The sequence below is a fragment of the Coregonus lavaretus genome, assembly GCF_964263955.1.
Source record: "Coregonus lavaretus genome assembly, chromosome: 37".
Lineage (NCBI taxonomy): Eukaryota > Metazoa > Chordata > Actinopteri > Salmoniformes > Salmonidae > Coregonus > Coregonus lavaretus.
Genome location: NC_140024.1, coordinates 28,141,033 through 28,162,587, shown reverse-complemented (window position 1 = coordinate 28,162,587; position 21,555 = coordinate 28,141,033). Strand labels below are relative to the sequence as shown.

The 21,555-nt window shown below is 45.1% G+C and overlaps 1 protein-coding gene across 1 annotated transcript in view; it reads right to left on the bottom strand.

The window, feature by feature from the left end:
* Positions 1–11,564: 11,564 nt before the first annotated feature.
* Positions 11,565–21,555, bottom strand: part of LOC311111407 (cell migration-inducing and hyaluronan-binding protein-like) — a gene marked incomplete at its 3' end in the record, with an annotated part of 102,053 nt that continues 92,062 nt past the window's right edge. Inside the window, exon 13 of the mRNA XM_084154119.1 lies at positions 11,565–11,639. Coding sequence (XP_084010245.1) covers positions 11,565–11,639 — 75 coding nt within the window. The remainder of the gene's footprint in view (positions 11,640–21,555) is intronic.

Genomic DNA, 21,555 nt, shown 5'->3' with positions numbered 1-21,555 from the left:
GATACTGCCTTGCCAGTTTTACACAGGGAAATATAAAGTTTAGAGGACAGCGTGCAAAGTACAGTAATGAATTATGGCTGTGTTTATATTTATTGGGCATAACGGAGCCGCTTAGTCGATGTCTGATGTTATAAAGGATTAGGGCATCCGTCACTTTTAGTGTCCAAGCAGGAAATAGAAACTGGGTCTCATGAAATTCTCATTAGTGGTACTACACTACTGCTCTGTAATGAATGCTGTCCACCAGGCCCATTCACAACTGATAGATAAACAAACAAACAAATAAACAAACATCCTTATGGACAGTAATAAAGACAGCACAATAACGCTTTTAATAACGTCCTTCAATTAATCGTTTGGAGAACAGACTAATAGTTTATACATTATTTATTAGAGAACATTATTATAAAGTATTACCGAGTATTCAACACGTCTGTATAATGTAGTGTAGGTCAGGATACAACTACTGTACACTGAAGCAAAATATAAACACAACATGTAAAGTGTTGGTCCCATGTTTCATGAGCTGAAAGAAAAGATCACAGAAATGTTCCACACGCACAAAAAGCTTATTTCTCTCAAATGTTGTGCACAAATTTGTTTCCATCCTTGTTAGTGACTATTTTTCTCATTTGCCAAGATAATCCATCCACCTGACAGTTGTGGCATATCAAGAAGCTGATTAAACAGCATGATCATTACACAGGTGCATAGATTGTCCACCAGAGCTGTTGCCAGAGAATTGAATGTTAATTTCTCTACCATAGAGAATTTGGCAGTACGTCCAACCGGCCTCACAACCGCAGACCACGTGTAACCACGTCAGCCCAGGACCTCCTCATCCGGATTCTTCACCTGCATCTGAGACCAGCCACCCGGACAGCTGATGAATCTGTGGGTTTGCACAACCAAATAATTTCTGCACAAACTGTCAGAAACTGCCTCAGGGAAGCTCATCTGCGTGCACGTCGTCCTCACTAGGGTCTTGACCTGACTGCAGTTCGGCGTCATAACCGACTTCAGTGGGCAAATGCTCACCTTCGATGGCCACTGGCACGCTGGAGAAGTGTGCGCTTCACGGATTAATCCCGGTTTCAACTGTGCTGGGCAGATGGCAGACAGCGTGTATGGCGTCGTGTGGGCGAGCGGTTTGCTGATGTCAACGTTGTGAACAGAATGCCCCGTGGTGGCGGTGGGGTTATTGGCAGGCATAAGCTACGGACAACAAACACAATTGCATTTTATTGATGGCAATTTGAATGCACAGAGACACCGTGATGAGATCCTGAGGCCTATTGTCGTGCCATTCATCATGCTTTGGATTGACGTGAATGGCAGCGTGTTCCAGTTCCCGCCAATATCCAGCAACTTCACACAGCCATTGAAGAGGAGTGGGACAACATTCCACAGGCTACAATCAACTGATCAACTCTATGTGAAGGAGATGTGCCATGCTGCATGAGGCAAATGGTGGTCACACCAGATACTGACTGGTTTTCTGATGCACGCCCCTACCTTTTTTTAAAGGTATCTGTGACCAACAGATGCATATCTGCATTCACAGTCATGTGAAATCGATAGATTAGGGTCTAATGAATTTATTTCAATTGACTGATTTCCTTATTTGAACTGTAACTCAGTAAAATCTTTGAAATTGTTGCATGTTGCGTTTATATTTTTGTTCAGTGTAAATATACATTCATTACAGGAAATATTAAACTGCATAAAACAATGCAATCAACAAATAATTACTTTGTGAAAAAATAAAAGCCTGGTCAATGCAAAACGTTGAAGTTTTTATATCGTTACACCTTTAGTATTCTCATCATACAAAGGCTATAAAACATTATTAAACTAAGACAAAGCATTAAAAAAGTAACTTTGTGAAAAAGCAGGTTCTGAGTCATCCTGACCAGAGGTCTATAAATCCATCTACTGCGGAAATTAGATAAGGAACGCAACCCTGAATTAAGCTATAAAGAAGGGATTGAAAGACAGAGGCCACATTTTCACCTCTGCTGTTCTTCACATACTTCCCAGACTTTTTTTTGCTTGTTTACCTTTTTTCATGTGATTTCTTCGGCCACTGTCCTTAAAACGTGAAGCTATTCTCACTTTGGCTCTACTGCTTCCATAATGTCATCCAATGGATTTGTCATGTTCAGTTTTTTTAAATATAAAAAACATTGACATCCGAGACCTGTATTATATTAGTCCTCTAGTACAGTATATACAGTAGCCTACAGTAGGTGTTCATTGTGTTCAGCTATACAGGTGTAGGATCTTCATTTGATCACTCTTTTGCTGCTGAGACTTTTCCTGCACTGCAGAAAATGCAGATGAGCTTTGTGATTTACATACATTTACAGAAAACCCACACTAAAACATGGTTATATTAACAGTATTGCACTTTTCATGTAGTCTAATTTGGTCCAGCTAATAGCCTTTATGGAATAAATGTTCAAATCCTGTTGCTGCTGTATTATTTTGCTGATACAATACTGGTCAAATTAAGCTCGTACACCTGTATATCAGTACAATTCAGCTTCTGAATAACACTATGTTGACACTGGGTGGGGTAAAGACAGGATAGTATTTTAGTTATGGCAAACCCTCTGTATACTACACACTCTGCCAAGAGACCTAGTCCTTAATGGCACAAGAGATTGTGCTTGCCCTGTAAACACCCTCATCAATCGCTGATTTTATTAACTCCCAAAGATGCATACATGTAGAGTATGTGCTACGTGTGCAAATTTGAGTTTTATCACAAATAATAATGATACAGCAATATCTGTTCATTCGGAAAGGGCTTTTCAAACCAACTAAACTACACTAACTTACTAAAACACAATGATGTATACTAAGAGCTTTGCAGCAAAACAATCTACCTGTATCATGGTCTATGTGGTGAGCCAGTGCCACAGTCTGTCTGCCAGTGCTCAGTGTCAGTGTGTGTGTGCTTGAATGAGCGGTGTGTCTGCAGTAAGAGCTCAGACTAACCCAGTCTGGGAGCAACAGTTAGGCTTCATCCCAAATGGCATCCTATTCCCTATATAGTGCACTACTTTTGACCAGGATCCATAGGGTGCCGCTTTAGACCCAGCCTCAGTGTTGTCGAGTAGCAGGATGTTCCTGACTAATCCAGTCTGGTATAGCAGGATGTTCCTGACTAATCCAGTCTGGTATAGCAGGATGTTCCTGACTAATCCAGTCTGGTATAGCAGGATGTTCCTGACTAATCCAGTCTGGTATAGCAGGATGTTCCTGACTAACCCAGTCTGGTATAGCAGGATGTTCCTGACTAACCCAGTCTGGTATAGCAACAGTGTTCCTGACTAACCCAGTCTGGTATAGCAACAGTGTTCCTGACTAATCCAGTCTGGTATAGCAGCAGTGTTCCTGACTAATCCAGTCTGGTATAGCAGGATGTTCCTGACTAACCTAGTCTGGTATAGCAGGATGTTCCTGACTAACCCAGTCTGGTATAGCAGGATGTTCCTGACTAACCTAGTCTGGTATAGCAGCAGTGTTCCTGACTAATCCAGTCTGGTATAGCAGGATGTTCCTGACTAACCTAGTCTGGTATAGCAGGATGTTCCTGACTAACCCAGTCTGGTATAGCAGGATGTTCCTGACTAACCTAGTCTGGTATAGCAGGATGTTCCTGACTAACCCAGTCTGGTATAGCAGTAGTGTTCCTGACTAATCCAGTCTGGTATAGCAGCAGTGTTCCTGACTAATCCAGTCTGGTATAGCAACAGTGTTCCTGACTAATCCAGTCTGGTATAGCAGCAGTGTTCCTGACTAATCCAGTCTGGTATAGCAGGATGTTCCTGACTAATCCAGTCTGGTATAGCAACAGTGTTCCTGACTAACCCAGTCTGGTATAGCAGGATGTTCCTGACTAATCCAGTCTGGTATAGCAACAGTGTTCCTGACTAACCCAGTCCGGTATAGCAGGATGTTCCTGACTAATCCAGTCTGGTATAGCAGGATGTTCCCGACTAACCCAGTCTGGTATAGCAACAGTGTTCCTGACTAACCCAGTCTGGTATAGCAGGATGTTCCTGACTAATCCAGGCTGGTATAGCAGGATGTTCCCGACTAACCCAGTCTGGTATAGCAACAGTGTTCCTGACTAACCCAGTCTGGTATAGCAGGATGTTCCTGACTAATCCAGTCTGGTATAGCAACAGTGTTCCTGACTAACCCAGTCCGGTATAGCAGGATGTTCCTGACTAATCCAGTCTGGTATAGCAGGATGTTCCCGACTAACCCAGTCTGGTATAGCAACAGTGTTCCTGACTAACCCAGTCTGGTATAGCAGGATGTTCCTGACTAACCCAGTCTGGTATAGCAACAGTGTTCCTGACTAACCCAGTCTGGTATAGCAGGATGTTCCTGACTAATCCAGTCTGGTATAGCAGGATGTTCCCGACTAACCCAGTCTGGTATAGCAGGATGTTCCTGACTAACCCAGTCTGGTATAGCAACAGTGTTCCTGACTAACCCAGTCTGGTATAGCAGCAGCATTCCTGACTAACCTAGTCTGGTATAGCAACAGTGTTCCTGATTAACCAAGTCTGGTATAGCAACAGTGTTCCTGACTAACCCAGTCTCGTATAGCAACAGTGTTCCTGACTAATCCAGTCTGGTATAGCAGGATGTTCCTGACTAATCCAGTCTGGTATAGCAGGATGTTCCTGACTAACCTAGTCTGGTATAGCAGGATGTTCCTGACTAACCCAGTCTGGTATAGCAGGATGTTCCTGACTAACCCAGTCTGGTATAGCAGGATGTTCCTGACTAACCCAGTCTGGTATAGCAGCAGCATTCCTGACTAACCTACTCTGGTATAGCAACAGTGTTCCTGACTAACCCAGTCTGGTATAGCAGCAGCATTCCTGACTAACCTAGTCTGGTATAGCAACAGTGTTCCTAATTAACCAAGTCTGGTATAGCAACAGTGTTCCTGATTAATCCAGTCTGGTACAGCAGCAGTGTTCCTGACTAACCCAGTCTGGTATAGCAGGATGTTCCTGACTAATCCAGTCTGGTATAACAGCAGCGTTCCTGACTAATCCAGTCTGGTATAGCAGGATGTTCCTGACTAACCCAGTCTGGTATAGCAGGATGTTCCTGACTAACCCAGTCTGGTATAGCAACAGTGTTCCTTACTAACCCAGTCTGGTATAGCAACAGTGTTCCTGACTAACCCAGTCTGGTATAGCAGGATGTTCCTGACTAATCCAGTCTGGTATAGCAGCAGCGTTCCTGACTAATCCAGTCTGGTATAGCAGGATGTTCCTGACTAATCCAGTCTGGTATAGCAGCAGCGTTCCTGACTAACCTAGTCTGGTATAGCAACAGTGTTCCTGACTAATCCAGTCTGGTATAGCAACAGTGTTCCTGACTAATCCAGTCTGGTATAGCAGCAGTGTTCCTGACTAATCCAGTCTGGTATAGCAGGATGTTCCTGACTAACCTAGTCTGGTATAGCAGCAGTGTTCCTGACTAACCCAGTCTGGTATAGCAGAATGTTCCTGACTAACCCAGTCTGGTATAGCAGGATGTTCCTGAAGGATTACTTATACTATTCCAGGTATTCCTTAAAGAGGTAGGATTTCAAGTGTCTCCGGAAGGTGGTCAGTGACTCCGCTGTCCTGGCGTAGTGGGGGAGCTTAATCCACCATTGGGGTGCCAGAGCAGCGAATAGCTTTGACTGGGTGATGTACGATCTGGCTGACTGGAGCTGACTGGCCTGATTGGACTGAAAGCCCAGGTCAGGCTGCACAGTGAAACTCTCAATGGCTTTTACAGGAGACACCTGAGTATGAGCAAGAGTTTCTCTTTCTGTCTTCCTCATTTCTTCACCTCTCTCTCTTTATCCCTCTCTAGATCTATCAGTCTCTCTCTCCAGTCTCTTTCTCTCTCTGTAAACTACAGACCTAAACCACATGTCAGTCTGTCTCAGTGGCTTTAACACATACAAGCCTCCACTGGTTCTTACAGTCCAACTGCTATTCAGACAGAGGCCTGTTGCAGTCCTTTACCCTTTAGCAGAAACCATCTTCTACTAGCACACATTTTCCCTTGACAGGTGCACTGTACTGTGTACTGTTGTGTACCTTATTGACCCAGCAGTTTTGTCCTTCTGAGAGAGCGAGAGACAGAGTGACAGAGACCCGGCCAGAGGGGAAAGGAGAAAATAATCAGCTTTAATAATGCATCTCTCCCTTTCCCATCCATCAGCTGGCTTTCAAAGAGCCTCTTTGATTCTGCACCTGAGGGACCAAGGTAAAAGTTAAGAGGGAACCTGTGTCAGCACTTTTGGGATTACCGTACATACATCACCCTAATAATAAGGTGTTTTCTTACAAAGACACGTTTTTCTCGCTGCTGTTTGCCCTTATGAAAGGTTGGTTATTGCTCTCTCCATCTCTCTCTCTCTTTCTGTGTCTCTCAGATTTCCTATTTCTGTACTTCTTTTCTCTCTCTGTCTCCCTTTCTCATTCCCTCTCTCTCTCTCCACCCCACCTCTCTCTCGTGCTCTCTCTCTCTCACTTTCTCTCTTCCCCCGCCCCACCTCTCTCTCTCTCTACCCCCACCTCACCTCTCTCGTGCGCTCTCTCTCTCTCTCACTTTCTCTCTTCCCCCGCCCCATCTCTCTCTCCCTCTCTCTCTCTCTCTCTCTCTACCCCCGCCCCACCTCTCTCTCTTTCTCTCTACCCCCGCCCCACCTCTCTCTCTCTCTCTCTCTCTCTCTCTCTCTCTCTCTCTCTCTCTCTTTCTCTTCCCCCGCCCCACCTCTCTAACTCTCTTTCTCTCTACCCCGCCCCACGTCTCTCTCTCTCTCTCTCTCTCTCTCTATCTCTCTCTTTCTCTCTTCCCCCGCCCCACCTCTCTAACTCTCTTTCTCTCTACCCCCGCCCCACCTCTCTCTCTCTCTCTCTCTCTCTCTCCCTCTCTCTCTCTCTCTCTCTTTCTCTCTCTCTCTCTTTCTCTCTACCCCTGCCCCACCCCCCCCTCTCTCTCTACCCCACCTCTCTCTCTCTCTCTCTCTCTCTCTCTGTAAATATTACACTCAAGAATAAAGACATTTCAAATGTCATATTATGTTCAAATAGTTAAAGTACAAAAGGGAAAATAAATAAACATAAATATGGGTTGTATTTACAATGGTGTTTGTTCTTCACTGGTTGCTCTTTTCTTGTGGCAACAGGTCACAAATATTGCTGCTGTGATGGCAGATTGTGGCATTTCACCCAAATGATATGGGAGTTTATCAATAATAATAATAATAATAAGCCACTTAGCAGACGCTTTTATCCAAAGCGACTTACAGTCATGCGTGCATACATTTTTGTGTATGGGTGGTCCCGGGGAATCGAACCCACTACCTTGGCGTTACAAGCGCCGTGCTCTACCAGCTGAGCTACAGAGGACCACATTAAAATTAGGTTTGTTTTCAAATTCTTTGTGGATCTGTGTAAGCTGAGGGAAATATGTGTCTCTAATATAGTCATACATTTGGCAGGAGGTTAGGAAGTGCAGCTCAGTTTCCACCTAATTTTGTGGGCAGTGTGCACATAGCCTGTCTTCTCTTCATAGCCAGGTCTGCCTACGGCGGCCATTCTCAATAGCAAGGCTATGCTCACTGAGTCTGTACATAGTCAAAGCTTTCCTTAAGTTTGGGTCAGGTATTCTCTCTCTGTTTAGGGCCAAATAGCGTTCTAGTTTGCTCTGTTTTTTTGTTAATTTTTTACAATGTGTCAAGTAATTCTCTTTTTGTTTTATCATGATTTGGTTGGGTCTGATTGTGTTGCTGTCCTGGGGCTCTGTGGGGTCTGTTTGTGTTTGTGAACAGAGCCCCAGGTCCAGCTTGCTTAGGGGACTCTTCTGCAGGTTCATCTCTCTGTAGGTGATGGCTTTGTTATGGAAGGTTTGGGAATCACTCCCTTTTAGGGGGTTGTAGAATTTAACGGCTCTTTTCTGGATTTTGATAATTAGGTGGTATCAGCCTAATTCTGCTCTGCAGGCATTATTTGGTGTTTTACGTTGTACACTGAGGATATATTTACAGAATTCTGCAAGCAGGGTCTCAATTTGGTGTTTGTCCCATTTTGTGAATTGTTGGTTGGTGAGCGGACCCCAGACCTCACAACCATAAAGGACAATGGGTTCTATAACTGATTCAAGTATTTTTAGCCAGATCCTAATTGATATGTTGAATTTTATGTTCCTTTTGATGGCATAGAAGGCCCTTCTTGCCTTGTCTCTCAGATCGTTCACAGCTTTGTGGAAGTTACCTGTGGCGCTGATGTTTAGGCCGAGGTATGTATCGTTTTTTGTGTGCTCTAGGGCAACGGTGTCTAGATGGAATTTGTTTTTTTGATCCTGCAACAGGACCTTTTTTGGAACACCATTATTTTTGTCTTACTGAGATTTACTGTCAGGGCCCAGGTCTGACAGAATCTGTGCAGAAGATCTAGGTCCTGCTGTAGGCCCTCCTTGGTTGATGACAGAAGCACCAGATCATCAGCAAACAGCAGACATTTGACTTCAGATTCTAGTAGGTTGAGGCCGGGTGCGGCAGACTGTTCTAGTGCCCTTGCCAATTCGTTGACATATATGTTGAAGAGGGTGGGGCTTAAGCTGCATCCCTGTCTCACCCCAAGGCCATGTGGAAAGAAATGTGTGTTCTTTGACAATTTTTACCGCACACTTGTTGTTTGTGTACATGGATTTTATAATGTCGCATGTTTTTCCCCCAACACCACTTTCCATCAATTTGTATAGCAGACCCTCATGCCAAATTGAGTCAAAAACGTTTTTGAAGTCAACAAAGCATGAGAAGACTTTGGCTTTGTTTTGGTTTGTTTGGTTGTCAATTAGGGTGTGCAGGGAGAATACGTGGTCTGTCGTACGGTAATTTGGTAAAAAGCCAATTTGACATTTGCTCAGTACAATGTTTTCACTGAGGAAATGTACTAGTCTGCTGTTAATGATAATGCAGAGGATTTTCCTAAGGTTGCTGTTGACGCATATCCCATAGAAGTTATTGGGGTCAAATTTGTCTCCACTTTTGTGGATTGGGGTGATCAGTCCTCCATATTGGGGAAGATGCCAGAGCTAAGGATGGTGTTAAAGAGTTTAAGTATAGCCAATTGGAATTTACGGTCTGTATATTTCATCATTTCATTGAGGATACCATCAACCCCACAGGCCTTTTTGGGTTGGAGGGTTTGTATTTTGTCCTGTAGTTCATTCAATGTAATTGGAGAATCCAGTGGGTTCTGGTAGTCTTCAATAGTTCATTCTAAGATTTGTATTTGATCATGTATATGTTTTTGCTATTCGTTCTTTGTTATAGGGCCAAAAAGATTGGAGAAGTGGATTACCCATAAATCTCAGTTTTGGATAGATAACTCTTTGTGTTGTTTGTTTAGTGTTTTCCAATTTTCCCAGAAGTGGTTAAAGTCTATGGATTCTTCAATTACATTGAGCTGATTTCTGACGTACTGTTCCTTATTTTTCCGTAGTGTATTTCTGTATTGTTTTCGTGATTCACCATAGTGAAGGCGTAGGCTCAGGTTTTCTGTTTTGGTTGGATAGGTTTCTCAATTTCTTGCTTAGGTTTTTGCATTCTTCATCAAACCATTTGTTATTGTTGTAAAAAAAAATCGGTTTTCTGTTTGAAATTGTAAGATTTGATAGGGAAGCTGAGAGGTCAAATATACTGTTTAGGTTTTCTACTGCCAAGTTTACACATTCACTACTACAGTGAAAAGTTTTGTCCAGGAAGTTGTCTAAAAGGGATTACTTTCACACTTTCACACTACTTTCCTTCCATCTATAGCATATCTTAATATTATTCAGTTCCTTTGGCTTTGATGCCTCATGATTGAGTATTGCTCTGTACAAGTAGACTGTGATTTTGCTGGGATCTGATAGGGGTGTCAGTGGGCTGACTGTGAACGCTCTGAGAGACTCTGGGTTGAGGTTAGTGATAAAGTAGTCTACATTACTACTGCCAAGAGATGAGCTATAGGTGTACCTACTGTAGGAGTCTCCGCGAAGCCTACCATTGACTGTGTACATACCCAGCATGCGACAGAGCTGCAGGAGTTGTGACACGTTTTTGTTGGTTATGTTGTCATAGTTGTGCCTAGGGGGGCATATGGGGGAGGGAATGCTGTCACCTCCAGGTAGGTGTTTGTCCCCCTGTGTGATGAGGGTGTCAGGTTCTCGTCCAGTTCTGGCATTTAGTACATGTCCCTGAGCCTGGAAATGATTGATTTCCCCCTCCAGGATGGAGAAGCTGTCTTCATTAAAGTATGGGGATTCTGGTGGGGGGGGGGGGGGGGGGGGATATAGGTAGCACACAGGAGGACATTTTTCTCTGTTGAGATCATTCCCTTTTGAATTTCTAGCCAAATGTAAAATGTTCCTGTTTTGATTAATTTAATAGAGTGAATTAGGTCTGCTCTATATCAAATTAGCATACCCCCAGAGTCCCTTCCCTGTTTCACACCTGGTAGTTTGGTGGATGGGACTACCAGCTCTCTCTAACCTAGAGGGCAACCAGTGGGTCCATCTCCTCTATACCATGTTTCTTGTAGGATGACAATGTCTGTATTTCCGATTTCTTTGGTGAAGTCCAGGTTCCTGCTCTTTAGGCCAAAGGCAGATGACCTTTAGGCCTTGGATATTCCAGGATGAAATAGTGAAGGCTTTGTGTTCCATAAAGTGTCTAATGTTGTTGGTCGTGTGGTTTGGCCTCAGGCCAGTAATTGTGAGCAGAGCCTGCTGAGCATTTGGTACATGCCATTGGCTTGGGCTAGTGTAATAGTTGGGGTTGGGCCTGTTTGCCTGCTCACGGCCTGGGCGTATGTGTGACTTTCATGTTGAAGCCCTCTTTGCAGGAGTGGGTGGCATGGGGTGGGCAGGAGGGGCATAGGTCTGATCTGAGGGGGCCTAATTGGGGTGGTGGGCATGGTTGACTTGGGGGGGGGGGTGTTAATTGGTGGGGGTGGGGGTGTAGATGTGGCTGATGGTGCTGTGGTCTGGATGTAGGTCCTCTCGGCGTGGGTCTATGTGTAGGTCCGGGGGGGGGGGGTCCCGCAGGTCTGGGAGAGTGTCTCGCTGGTCTGGGCGGGGTGTCTGTTGATCTGTTGATCCTGTGTGAGGTGTTCGGGCTGTGGTTGAGGGTGAGGTCCTTTAGGGTCCGGGCAAATGTGGGCACTGCTGCTATGTATAGGTGGACCTGGTCGTAAAGGCTGTCCATGTCCAGGGTGGAGTGGTGGGCCAGGTAAATATTTGGTTTTGAGGCACAGTCACGGGAAATACTTGCGTTTACCTGTTGTATGGTAGCAGGGTGGAAGTATTTTTGTGATAGCAGGGTTGAGATAACCACTTGTGCATTGGGGAAAGTAGAAGAAGCTTTTTCAATCCCTCCCTTGAGTGCTGTGGCCACCCTTTCCTGCTGTGCTCTCAGGTCGTTTGTGCCTGTGTGTATTATTATGTGGCTGGGTGACCCTAGTTGATCCTCAGACAGAAGGTTAGGACACCAGGCTATCAGGGTGGCTGACAGTGGGGGTGCTCAGAGGGGGTGGGATCCCACCCTGATAGCCCTCCTGACAACCACCCCACACCCACTGAGGACATACACAAGCCACAGATTGTACTTCTTATGGACTCAAATGGGAAATATATACAAGAAAATAAACTCTGGTGTCCTAACCTTCTGGGTTGTTCATTTGTCTGTCCTGCTGTGATGTCGAGGTTATGGTCAGGGTCTGGGGTGGACTGTTCTGCTGTGGTGTCGAGACTTTGGTCAGGTTCTGAGGTGGGCTGTTCTGCTGGCTTCTCTGCGGGGGTGGCCAGCTCTCTAATGGGTTATTCTCTGTCACACGCCATTCCCTTCACCCTCTCCTCCAGCACTTTGATCCTCTCCTCTAGTGCTATGTTCTTCTCCTGCTCCTGCTCTTTCTCCTGTTGATGTTGTCTCACCACAGCCCAGAGTGCAGGTATGTCTCTCTCCACCTCCAGGACCTCTCTGGGTCTGGTTGAGGGGGTGTTGTTGAGCTGGACAATTTTTTGTGCTGACTGGAGTGTGTTCACCTGCTATTCCAGCTCCACCTGCTTTACCTCCAGCTGCGTGAATGTATCCTTCATTTCAATGAGGGAGTAGTACTCTGTGCTGGAAGGTTGACCTTCCGCTTGGGGTTGCTCGTCTGTGGGGTTGTATAATGAAGAGGTCTGGTCTGACACGCTTGGGGTGGGGGTATCTTTCTCAAGAGAGAGCTTATCCTGCTGAGCTATCTCTTTGATTATGTGAAAGTCCATCTGAAACTGTTTGGGTTTGCCCTGTACCATTACTGTTCCAGACTTACACAGGTTGACATTGGCTGACTCAGAGTCCTCATTGTCTAGTATCCTGAGTTTCCACCCATCGCTAACATCGTTCTGTCCTAGCAAGCTTGGCAGCCTTAACTTAGCATTCAGTCTTTATAAAGTAAAATATATCATTGTAATGTATTTTTCTTCTTGGCTTTAAAAGTAGCTTCAGACTAAACGTTACTCACTCAGTGCCAGGTTGGATGGTGTTTTCAGGTTTCTGTTTGCCAGAGCATTTGCTGTATAGCTTGGAAATAAGAGTCTTTGGTAGTAATCAAATAAAATGTATTTGTCACATGCGCCGTATTTGTCAATACAACCAAATAGGAATCCTTCCACGTAATTTTGTCCTGTCTGTCTGCCTGCCTCTTTCTCTCTGTGTTTGTCGACCTCTCTTTCTCTCTTTCTCTCTCTCTCTGTGTCTGTCGGCCTCTCTTTCTCTCTCGCGCTCTCTCTCTCTGTGTCTGTCTGTCTGTCTGTCCCCTCTCTCTCTATCCCTGACCCACCTCTCTCTCTCTCTCTGTCTGTCTGTCTGGCTGTCTGTCTGTCTGTCTGTCCCCTCTCTTTCTCTACCCCTGCCCCACCTCTCTCTCTCTCTTTCTCTCTCTCTCAACGACTCATGCAACTGTAACCTTGGTAACTCCATTAGCAATTTAATGGAGAATTACAGCTGACTCCGTCAACCAAAGCCTTTTCCGACAAAACAGCCACCTTTCATCTGCGAATTAACTCAGCCAGCACCGAGGCAACATGTACAACCATACAGCTTTGATATATCCATCTGTTTATGCAAATATACAGAGAGAGAGAGAGGGGTGGGGGGGGGTGAGACAGAGAGCGAGAGGGGGAGGGGGAGGGGGAGGGGGGGTGAGAGAGAGAGAGGGGGGGGGTGAGAGAGAGAAGGGGGGGAGAGAGAGAGATAAAGAGGGGGAGGGGTGGGGGGTGAGAGATAGAGATAGAGAGGGGGAGGGGTGGGGTGAGACAGAGAGAGAGGGAGAGAAAAGACAGTGCCAGACCCATCAAACATCTCCTTCAGTTTGTCATTGTAAAGAAAAACACGCTCCATTTCTGAATGATACAGGTTTCTCTTTTCCTTGAGTTCAGAGGTCATTTGATTGCATTGCCTGGCCTTTGATGGACTGTAGTTTGATAGATTATATCAGAAAGTGTTTTGTAGGATATCTAAGTGGGGGCAAGACAATACACAATGTACTGAATATAGCTCAGTATAATTAATGATATTCTAAGGTCTTAGCACCCACCCCCACCACCCTCTGCCTTCTCAGTGGAAACTGCCCCCACCTTCTGCATACAAATCAACCAGATTACTTGTGTTACCTGAAGCAAGGTAGAATAAATGTTTTTAATGTTAAAACAACCCACTTATTCCAGGTTGTCTCTAGCATACAAATTCACTTGAAAACCTCCAAAAGTGATTTATATTATTGTCTTGAGCCTACAGCATACATACCGTACCTAAAGGAAAAACTCTGGACCCTTGGTAAAGGCTAGAACTACTATAGTAGAGTTTTACTAAATAAGATCATAAGGTCAATAAACTAGTATAGTAGAGCTTTTACTAAGATCATACCATCAGGGAAAACTCCCTAGATTTAGGCTATAGCTAAGGCCCAGAGTAGAAAAAATGAAAAAAATGAAAAACTCCTGGCCCCAAGGATACAGTAGCCAGAAAGAATAGCCAGAGTCAAGTCTGACATCAAAGTGCATTGGTGCCTTTCTAATAGCATACTGTGATCAATGATAATGGCTGCTATATGGGCTGCTAATTAGAATGGTGAAAAGGCTTCATATTGCAGTGATTCTGCTTAAACCACTAGGCAGGGCCATATGGGGACCCAGCCATTAGTAAGTAAACACACACACACACACACAAACATGCATTTGCACGCACGCACAGATGTGCACATGCAAGCACGCAGGCAAGCACACACACACTCGAACATGCATGTGCACGCATGCGCGCACACACACAAACACCATCTCACCATCTCTCACTGTACCTTGCATTGGAGGTGCTGTATTTATGCATGAGGGGGTCTGGGAAGCATTACCCCCATACAGAGAGGGAGAAGTGGAGAGAAGGAAGGGGGGGGGGGAAGAGAGACAAAGAAACTGAGACAGAGTGGGATAGAGAGAGAGAGAGAGACACAGAGAGAGAGAGAGAGCGAGAGAGAGACAGAGAGAAAGAGAGTACAGAGACAGAGAGAAAGAGAGTAGAGAGTACAGAGAGACAGCGAGACAGAGAGTACAGAGAGACAGAGAGTACAGAGAGACAGAGAGTACAGAGACAGAGAGACAAAGAGTACAGAGAGACAGAGAGTACAGAGAGTACAGAGAGACAGAGAGGACAGAGAGACAGAGAGACAGAGAGACAGAGAGAGAGAGACAGAGAGACAAAGAAACTGAGACAGAGTGGGATAGAGAGAGAGACAGGGAGACAGGGAGAGAGAGAGAGAGAGAGAGAGAGAGAGAGAGAGAGAGAGACAGAGAGTACAGAGAGACAGAGAGACAGAGAGTACAGAGAGACAGAGAGTACAGAGACAGAGAGTACAGAGAGACAGAGAGTACAGAGACAGAGAGACAGAGAGCACAGAGAGCACAGAGAGACAGAGAGACAGAGAGTACAGAGACAGAGAGTACAGAGAGTACAGAGACAGAGAGAACGAGAGTACAGAGACAGAGAGACAGAGAGTACAGAGACAGAGAGACAGAGAGACAGAGAGTACAGAGACAGAGAGACAGAGAGACAAAGAGACAAAGAGACAGAGAGACAGAGAGACAGAGAGTACAGAGACAGAGAGACAGAGTACAGAGAGACAGAGAGACAGAGAGACATAGAGTACAGAGAGACAGAGACAGAGACAGAGAGACAGAGAGACAGAGACAGAGAGACAGAGAGACAGAGAGACAGAGAGACAGAGAGTACAGAGAGAGAGAGAGACAGAGAGACAGAGAGACAGAGAGACAGAGAGAGAGACAGAGAGACATAGAGACAGAGAGACAGAGAGACAGAGAGACAGAGAGTACAGAAAGTACAGAGACAGAGAGACAGAGAGACAGAGAGTACAAAGACAGAGAGACAGAGAGACAGAGAGAGAGACAGAGAGACATAGAGACAGAGAGACAGAGAGACAGAGAGACAGAAAGACAGAGAGTACAGAAAGTACAGAGACAGAGAGACAGAGAGACAGAGAGTACAAAGACAGAGAGACAGAGAGAGAGAGACAGAGAGACAGAGAGTACAGAGACAGAGCGACAGAGAGTACAAAGACAGAGAGACAGAGAGAGAGAGATAGAGAGACAGAGAGTGGTACAGATGGAAAGCAGAAGAGACTCTGTGGAAGTAGATAAATGGCTTATGTCTAAATTATTTCAGCTGTAATACAGTTTGACACACACACCTCTCATAATGATCTGCTATGATTAACAAGCTGCAATCATGGGAAGAGCTTAAGTCAATCCCCAGTCAGTCATTCACACACACACACACACACACGCACACACACACACACACACACACACACACACACACACACACACACACACACACACACACACACACACACACACACACACACACACACACACACACACACACACACACACACACACACACACACACACACACACACACACACACACACACACACACACTGATAACCTCTCCCCTGTGTGAGCCCTGGGCAGAAGTGTCAGTCAGTTAGTCAGTCAGGGATAAGAAGGCAGGAGAGAAAGGGCTGAATCAGAGGCTGTGTCCCAAATGGCAGCCTATTGCCTATATAGTACACTACTTTTGACCAAAGCCCTATGGGCCCTGTTCAAAAGTAGTGTACTATATAGGGAATAGCCTAATGGGCCCTGGTCAACAATAGTGCACTATACAGAGAGACAGAGAGTACAGAGAGTGGGGAGAACAAGTATTTGATACACTGCCGATTTTGCAGGTTTTCTTACTTACAAAGCATGTAGAGGTCTGTAATTTCTATCATAGGTACACTTCAACTGTGAGAGACGGAATCTAAAACAAAAATCCAGAAAATCACATTGTATGATTTTTAAGTAATTAATTTGCATTTTATTGCATGACATAAGTATTTGATACATCAGAAAAGCAGAACTGAATATTTGGTACAGAAACCTTTCTTTGCAATTACAGAGATCATACGTTTCCCGTAGGTCTTGACCAGGTTTGCACACACTGCAGCAGGGATTTTGGCCCACTCCTCCATACAGACCTTCTCCAGATCCTTCAGGTTTCGGGGCTGTCGCTGGGCAATATGGACTTTCAGCTCCCTCCAAAGATGTTCTATTGGGTTCAGGTCTGGTGACTGGCTAGGCCACTCCAGGACCTTGAGATGCTTCTTACGGAGCCACTCCTTAGTTGCCCTGGCTGTGTGTTTCGGGTCGTTGTCATGCTGGAAGACCCAGCCACGACCCATCTTCAATGCTCTTACTGAGGGAAGGAGGTTGTTGGCCAAGATCTCGTGATACATGGCCCCATCCATCCTCCCCTCAATACGGTGCAGTCGTCCTGTCCCCTTTGCAGAAAAGCATCCCCAAAGAATGATGTTTCTACCTCCATGCTTCACGGTTGGGATGGTGTTCTTGGGGTTGTACTCATCCTTCTTCTTCCTCCAAGCACGGCGAGTGGAGTTTAGACCAAAAAGCTATATTTTTGTCTCATCAGACCACATGACCTTCTCCCATTCCTCCTCTGGATCATCCAGATGGTCATTGGCAAACTTCAGACGGGCCTGGACATGCGCTGGCTTGAGCAGGGGGACCTTGCGCTGCAGGATTTTAATCCATGACGGCGTAGTGTGTTACTAATGGTTTTCTTTGAGACTGTGGTCCCAGCTCTCTTCAGGTCATTGACCAGGTCCTGCCGTGTAGTTCTGGGCTGATCCCTGCACCAACAGTTGTTGCATTCTCACCAAGCTGCTTGCCTATTGTCCTGTAGCCCATCCCAGTCTTGTGCAGGTCTACAATTTTATCCCTGATGTCCTTACACAGCTCTCTGGTCTTGGCCATTGTGGAGAGGTTGGAGTCTGTTTGATTGAGTGTGTGGACAGGTGTCTTTTATACAGGTAATGAGTTCAAACAGGTGCAGTTAATACAGGTAATGAGTGGAGAACAGGAGGGCTTCTTGAAGAAAAACTAACAGGTCTGTGAGAGACTGGTTGGTAGGTGATCAAATACTTATGTCATGCAATAAAATGCAAATTAATTCCGTCTCTCACAGTTGAAGTGTACCTATGATAAAAATTACAGACCTCTACATGCTTTGTAAGTAGGAAAACCTGCAAAATCGGCAGTGTATCAAATACTTGTTCTCCCCACTGTATATGGAATAGGGTGCCATTTGGGATGCAATCAAAGGCTGATTTAGAGGAAGTGCTTAGTTGGTTAAACTATTTCCTATACGTATGTTCTACAGCAGAATTCAATCCATCCATCAATGCAGAGAAATAACACAGTTTCTGCTCATATCAAATTGAGTTTCACGTCTTTCCTTAATCGAGTAAACATTAACTTATTGCCTAGTCAATCAATCACTCAATCACTGCTATAAAGCAGAACTACAGTGCTTTCGTCTGTTTTCGTGTTTTCGTCTATGGACCTTATTGAATTAAGTAAAAAATAGCTTTGAATGTCTGCGCAAGATGGATAACGGCATTCGTATGAATGTCAGGCGTGAATGAGTTCTATTATTGTGAGTTTGTTTCCACAGTGCATGTTTGATTGAATTCTTTAGAAAATCCTTAATCTCTGTGTCTTGTATGGTGTTGTCTGGTGTGGTGTAGGGGTTAAAGAGTCTAGCTGCTGGCTCTATTCATCCTTACCCATCTGCCACAGGAGAGGGAGGGAGGGGGATGGAGATGGAGGGGAAGAGTGGGTAAAGGAAGAGCGAGACAGAGTAACACTAGCGAGATAGAGGGAAGGAGAGGGAGGGGGCAGAGAGAGAGAAAGGGAGGGAAGGAGAGGGAGGGGGCAGAGGGAGAGAAAGAGAGGGAAGGAGAGGGAGGGGGTAGAGAGAGAGAAAGAGAGGGAAGGAGAGGGAGGGGGCAGAGAGAGAGAAAGAGAGTGAAGGAGAGGGAGGGGCAGAGAGAGAGAAAGAGAGTGAAGGAGAGGGAGGGGGCAGAGAGAGAGAAAGAGAGTGAAGGAGAGGGAGGGGGCAGAGAGAGAGAAAGCGAGGGAAGGAGAGGGAGGGGCAGAGAGAGAGAAAGCGAGGGAAGGAGAGAGGGAGACCTCAAGAAAGAGGGAAATAAACAGAAAGAGGAGGAAGAAAGAGAGGAGAGAAAGAGAGAAGAGGGGATTGAAAGAGAGCGAAAGACAGAGGTGAAAGAGAGAGTAAGGGAGAAAGAGAGAAAGAGATTGGGGAGAGAGGGAGGAAAATATAGAGAGAAACCACACATCTGTTCTGTGTTCATGTCCACTGACTCCTCTGTCTGAACAATGCGACCAGATGGAGGACAGAGATCCTTCTGCAGAACAAGAACTACCATCATCCCTCACACTTTCTGTTTCTTTCACTTCTTCTCTTGGATTTTCACTCCAAGGACCACACAGAGAGCATCTCTCTCTCTCTCTCTCTCTCTCTCTCTCTCTCTCTCTCTCTCTCTCTCTCTCTCTCTCTCTCTCTCTCTCTCTCTCTCTCTCTCTCTCTCTCTCTCTCTCTCTCTCTCTCTCTCTCTCTCTCTCTCTCTCTCTCTCTCTCTCTCTCTCTCTCTCTCTCTCTCTCTCTCTCTCTCTCTCTCTCTCAAGAGACCTCCTGAGTTGATGATCTTTTATGTCCCAATGAGAGTATGTTGCTTATACATTACTGTCAACTTTAAAGCAGTAGGTGGCTGCTGGGTTTAGACTAACGGTGGCCATTCAACATGTAGAATCCTCAGGAAATGAATAGAAAATGACGGCCGATGTTCTGTGGTCAGAGGTGACAAGACGGCCACCCACTTCTTTTAGCCGTTCGTCTGTGCAGTCTGTTTTGTCCGCAAGACTCTGGGGTATCCTCCACATCAAACACTACTTTCAATACACACCTCTTATCTCTCAGCTCAGCATGCAGAGAGAGCGAGAGAGATCTGTTCAGCCTGTGTGACAGAAACTGTGTCCACAGTCAGTCAGAGAGGAGTGTGTGTCTGCGTGTATATCTGTGTACAGGGCCAGTCAAACCCAAGACAATACCAATAGAACTAGCCCTTGGTAACTGTGGGTAAACAATGTGAAATCAAAGCCTGTGGAACAGAATCATTCTAGAATCCTGGACTCCCTCAGCACACACATGTACACTACTGAGCTCGGATCAGTCAGGGGACTAGTAGAGTGACAGTCATGAGTGGTGACACACACACACACACACACACACACATACAGACACACAAACATAGACACACAGCCTGTTAGCCACACTAACTATTCCACATTGCTGCAAAGTAAACAAAATCAAACACTTTCCATTCCAAACCACAGAACAACAGAGCACAGCTAATAGTAAATTAGAGGAAATGTTGTGTTGACAGTAATTAAATAGCAACGGAAGTATACAGTATCTCCTAAATAACTACAGAATAAGATATTCTAGCAGTAGTAGTACTGTCGTTCATTGCTCAAATATCTACTCTTCCATTCCTGGCAACTTAAATATGGGCTGTTCCAAATGACACCATATTCCCTATTTAGTGCAATAGTTTTGAGCAGAGCCCTGGTAGTGTACTATGTAGGGATAAAGGTGCCATTTGGGATGCATCCATGGAGTCATTAGATTGAGAATTCCTGGCAACTAATCTTGGATGGAGGGCAAACCCATGGCAAGACACAGGGCAGGATCCTCTGAAGAGCACTGTCCGATGTCAGGTCAGATTTACTATAATGCCCTCTTTAAGTACCCATCAAGGAGCTCCGATGTCAATACTGATAGTGGTAATCATTTCTAAATAGACCGTACTGATACTGATCCAAAGAGCAACAAGCTCTTCCCCTGCCAGCTCGGTGTCTCAGTGTCTCTCCTCTCTCTCTCTCTCTCTCTCTCTCTCTCTCATGCCCAGCCCAGACTGCCTGCTCACTCCAAAGACATACAAATAAAAATCTGAACACTGGACTCCTGTTAGATGCAACAAATTAGACCTGTTCAGCGAAATGTTAGGCCAGGATTCAATCTGATCGTGGGTTGTCGACAATCTGGCTTTTAAAAGGCAATGTTCCCACATTTGCAGAGGTTGCATTGTTGAATTGGCTTGGGCCTGGAAAACTGCTTAGCACTTGAACAGTTTGCCGGTTTTCGAAAGTGCACTAGACTGTGGTAGTATTAGCTAAAAAAAGTAGTAGAAAAGCTATTCTAAAGAGCTTTACGTTTCTCTGATCTCTCAACTGATCATCTCATTAGCCCAGACTGTAGCAGAGGGGGTTTGAAAACCGATGCCGGCATGATGGTAACCTTGTCTGAAACCCGAATGCTTTTGTTTGCTCCCAGAACTAATACCTAGGCTACATGGTGTTGAGGCATGCAGACAGCACAGGTTGAATGACCAAACTATCTAACAAACACACACTCACACATGCACGCGCGCATGCACACGCACACACACACAGACGTACACACACGGACTATGAATACTTTCTCAAACAGAAAGAGACATAAAATTGGTAATGGATGAAGCTAAGCAGTCTCAACACTTCAGTCGACATAGCACAGCATGAACATTGAGCAGGTTGGCATTTATTGAGATAACTCGTGCACTAGCTGACACAGCTGCAAAGTCATGAAATCTGAGTTTAACCCTAACCTTAACCACACTGCTAACCATAATGCCTAACCCTCAAATAGTGCATTTTTGTTTTAATGAATTTTTACAATATAGCCAATTATGAATTTGCAGCTGGCCCATCTAGTGAAAACCGCTCAGTTCTGCCTCCAGGACAAGACTCATGACAATAAACGTCAACCTGCGAATATTGAGGTGCTTTTATATCAGGAGTCTTTGGGGGGAAGGCTTGTCCACGCTACTTGTTTCATAAGGCTTACAATCTCCTTTTCAGCTTCCTCGGCCAAACATTAGAGTTTTATTGTTTCCGTATTCCCGCTGGGGTGACTCATGGATCATAATGAAGTAGAATTCAGATTAACATTTC